This window comes from Pelecanus crispus, chromosome 3, assembly GCF_030463565.1.
Source record: "Pelecanus crispus isolate bPelCri1 chromosome 3, bPelCri1.pri, whole genome shotgun sequence".
Lineage (NCBI taxonomy): Eukaryota > Metazoa > Chordata > Aves > Pelecaniformes > Pelecanidae > Pelecanus > Pelecanus crispus.
The window spans coordinates 92,080,383-92,084,830 of record NC_134645.1 but is presented as its reverse complement, the minus strand read 5'-3'; the positions used below and the strand labels follow the sequence as shown (position 1 = coordinate 92,084,830).

The window sequence follows — 4,448 nt, the reverse complement described above, 5'->3', positions numbered from 1 at the left end:
AAAAAAGTTTAACATCAGAGCTTCTAAGAAGCTTTGTTTGCACTAGATGGATGTAAAGTAACAATTAATTTATTCATTCTCCCCCCACTACCCAAATTAAGGACCAAGGACTCTTCAGCTCAACTTCCCCTCCTTTTGCCACACACCATTTTCATCTGACAGAGCAAATGACAACGTACAATCTGGTGCTTCCTCTGCCCAACTAATGCAACTAGCTAGCCCCAGCCAAGAGATGTCATGTGCTAGTGCTGGAATTAATTCAGCAAGACACTTGGCGAAGACAGACTTTCAAGTCCATCACAGCCAGTCATAAAGTTGGGATTCATAAGCTTCAGGCTATGAACACAAACTCAAGCTCCACCTTTACTGATTTCAATTCTCAGAACACTACACTGTAAAGTTTATTGCCTTACTGCCTACTTCCAAAACTTGCTATTCTATTTTAAACAATTAACATTTCCCACTAAGTTTTCACTAAGACAAGTGAGGGAATAACAGTCTTAATTTCATGGAATGTATCAATTTGAACACACTCTTTTCAGAAAATGTTGTATGTGTTTATGTCCATGTTGCCTTTCAGTTTTATTTCTTTAAAAAACAAGTTTCCCCTCACTAACGTACGGAAGCATTGAAGTAAATGCTAGGCTGAACAGAGAAGTTAAGCCTCTGAAGCATTATCAAAGGCACAAGGCGGGGGGAAATTTGCAGCCATATATAAAATTTCTATCCTGAAATATTAAGTTGGGAATTCTACCTTCAGAGGAGGCTAAGTTTATTTTAGACTCTGTCACACCCCTCACCCCAAACAAGAACAAAATTAGTATTCCTTATTTTAGGTTTTAAGACAGTATTTAGGCAAGAGTCATACAATGCAGAAATTCAGAAACTGGTCTTAGTATCTGTAATAACAGCCTTCCTCCAAACACTAAAAACACAAACTTAAGTTATGGTCATAACACATCTCCTCTTTTTTTTTTTAAAAAAAAAAAGGACAGCTGTATGTCCTGTGTGAAACCCTTCAAACAAAAATGAATATTAAAACAAGAGTATAGTTTAAAAAGCTGTGTATTGGAGTGTTTATAAACCAGAAGTGTTAAGCAGCAGTAGTTTCCAATTTCTTATTAAATTCAACTAGACTTCAAATTTAGGAATATGTTACAAACCAATGTGGAACTACGCTAGCTTATACTCAAACCTTTGCAGGTGTTTCAGTAAAGAAAGCCTCCTGTGAGAATAAACAGAGGCAGCATAATACATTAAGTCAACACTTGCCTTCAACATGCCAAAAACAACTGTGTGTTATATGTCCATTTGTCACCAAAGCACCTAGTATGAGATGCATTATTGCTGTAGAACATTTCAAGTTTACCAACACCCAAGTGCAACCAAACTGATGTTGTATATATGCACTTGCCCATTCTTACCAGTATTTCCACTTAATAATGAACGTTTTTTCTTTACACAATCAAATTTAAAGCTTTGAAAATAACATTTTTTTGATTTTTTCCCCACAATATTAATCACCACATGCAATTTAGTTTTCCGATCATTTTGCTAAAAAACTGCACCAATATCAGAACAGTGCAAATCATATTTAATTTTAAAAGTTATAATGGCTTGAGTTCATAATTAGAGGGAACACTGTCAAGATCTTGGTATTTTGCTCACTCACCATTGCTTGCATTCCATTAAAAACACTTTCCTGTCAATTTTGCCTTTTTTTTAAAAAAATTTTTAACAATAGTCCCCCATGCTTTTATCAGAGCTGAAATTAAGGATATGATCCACAATTTCAACACATGTAGTGCCTCAATAGCAATGTTTTTACGCACTTCCATCAACTGTTATAATTCCATAAATACATTATCCCCCCCCAACATATTTCCAGACTAAGAACTAGTCACTAGCACTTGTGATCCCACAAGTGTTTTATGTTTTTCAGCAATGGAGAGATTTCAAGATTAAGAAATCTGAGCACTTCCCCTCTCCTACAGCCCCCAGTGTTTTCATTCTATAGCAAGTTCGAAATTGGTTTCCACATCTTGACAGTGTTCCTTATAAAACCATATGACAGTAAAAGTGCCAGTAGGCATGGCAACCTCTTTGAAGGGAGCATTTAAACTCCTTGGCACTGGGAATGCCAGCACCAAGGATTACATTGAAATTCAAAATTATACTTAAGGCTACAATTAGCAAACCCACCTTCCATAAGCCTAATATTCTATCCCTAGATTTGAAAATTCGGAAGCTAATGCAACTATATACTTTTATGCTCAAATCTGAGGAAAAGGTTACTTTTCTTTAGCAAGGGCAGTATATGAAACTGTGGTAGCAAATGTCTCTTACGCATTGACTACTCATTTCACCATCATTCGCTTACTTTGTCTTAAAGTTCAAAACTGGCAAGGCACATTTACATATTCCAATGAATACTTGACAATTTTAAATTACACTTCATGTCCCAGCTATCCCAGTAATTGACATACAACATACTAAAATGGTTTATTAAGATAACAAAAAAAAAAAAAATCATTGTGAAACATACAGGCTATTGGCAACCACTATTCTAAAAATTATGTAAATACAAGTAAACATACTGAAATGTGTGCGATTCTAAGTTTTTAACCAGAAGATCTCTGTACTAACACACATTTATATTAATGACACATAAAAAAAATAAAAACTTTATTACAAAAATAAGTTACACTCGCCTCCAGCTTACAGTATAAAACAATTTTATTTGCAGGAATGCAAAATGATTGTTTGCCATGAGCATTTTCAACATATGACATGTCTAATTTTGTTAAAATTTGCATTTACTGGGGGAACTGGTGTGTATAAAACCTTAACTAGGTATAAGCTTCAATTTTCATTGTGGTGCCTATGGGTATGTAGTATAACTGCAGTATCCCTTTGGGCAGGGGGTTAAGGGAAGCTCTTTATGCCAAGTCCGAAGTCAGTCATAATTTTATCTTTTACCTATATGAAGTTGGACTTGGCAAGGTTCTTTTGTTTTTGTTTTGTCTTTAAGGGTGGTTCAATAGAGGATGCTTCACCACTGAACACTCACTGTCATCAAGGTGCTTTAGAAAATTAAAAACATAGCACAAATGATTGTACTCTACTCTACTCTACAGGTTATCATGATCTGCATAAGAGAAATGGAAAGCTGATCCACACGTTTTTACAGTGATCAGCATTAAGAAATGCACTAATGAAAACATACCTTTTACCTAAAAAGCTAAACTACAGCCATATGCTATTCTATGATTTATGAAAAACTTCAAAATATCCAAATGTCAGGCTTCACTGTACAGTTGTCAGTTTTAGTCTGACCTTTTATAAAGGGACACTGCAGTATTTAGTACAAGTTGCTGATGCACTTTTTTTGAACATCTGATGTCTTACAAAAGTAACATCTTGCTAAACTATTATACATCCAAGTAACTACAATATCTGAAGAAGCAAGGCTGCTTTTTCAGCCACAAAATACGACAAAAGCAAGGCCTGTTATGATGGTCATGAGGAAGTCTTACAAAGCCTCTGGAACTAAAGGCAACTAAGAATGTTACATTTGGTATACTATAGTCTCACCCTCATATCATATTAAACAAGCCTTGCTTTTATCTACAAAGATTTTCTATGTACAGTACAGACAGGGTATAGTTCAATCCTCTGCTACTGAGGTAGTTAACCAACCCTTTAAAAAAGGTTCTGAAAAGAACCACTATCTGGAATGCCTGACTAACCAGCTCTGATGATTACACCTGAAACTGCTGTATCTGAACACAATTCATAAGTGATTACTATATAGACAATCATGATTAACCTTCATGAGCAGAAATAAAATTTAAGGATACCAATGATGGTATTCATCTACACCACTGCAATAAAAATTTAAACGCAAGAGTTTGTGAATACCACTTTTGGAATCCTTAACTAAGAAAACTTGGGGGAAAAATCTACTTAAAGCAGATTTTTTAAAGAACGGCTTTATTCTTTATTAAGATACCATGCTAGACGTTAAGGATTTTGTTGAGCACATTGGGGAAATAGAGTAGCTTTAGTTTAATAACTTGCACTGCAGAGAAAACTGTTAAAGAAATTCATTTCAAAGTCCAAGTATTAGTTCAAATGTCCCATATTTGAATCCATGATCTTCGCAGGAAGGTCTTTTGCAACAGAATATGCTCCTATACAGCTGAGATACTTAAGGTTGCTTGATATCCTTACCATTACTCCACTGCAAGCTTCTGGTGTAATCCCACATAGCAAGTCAGTCTTCATTGTAACAGGTCAGGACCGGCCTCGACCCCTTTTCCCTGCTAGCCAGGTAACAAAAGGAATCAATTAGATAAATCATTTTAAACTCTGGTCTGTACATTTGTTAACATAAAATCTTAGCAAAATGAATTATTTTAAAATAAAACTACTAGACAAGAACATTT

General features: G+C 35.1%; 1 protein-coding gene across 3 annotated transcripts in view; it reads right to left on the bottom strand.

Annotated features, from left to right (window-relative positions):
• Positions 1-1,238: 1,238 nt before the first annotated feature.
• The window catches only part of SYNCRIP (synaptotagmin binding cytoplasmic RNA interacting protein), a 26,834-nt gene continuing 23,624 nt past the window's right edge, over positions 1,239-4,448 (bottom strand). For 2 of the 3 annotated variants that reach the window (XM_075708386.1, XM_075708387.1), the window contains exon 12: positions 1,239-4,325. In XM_075708386.1, coding sequence (XP_075564501.1) covers positions 4,297-4,325 — 29 coding nt within the window. In that variant the 3' untranslated portion in view covers positions 1,239-4,296. The remainder of the gene's footprint in view (positions 4,326-4,448) is intronic. The other variant, XM_075708388.1, reaches the window with a different exon arrangement.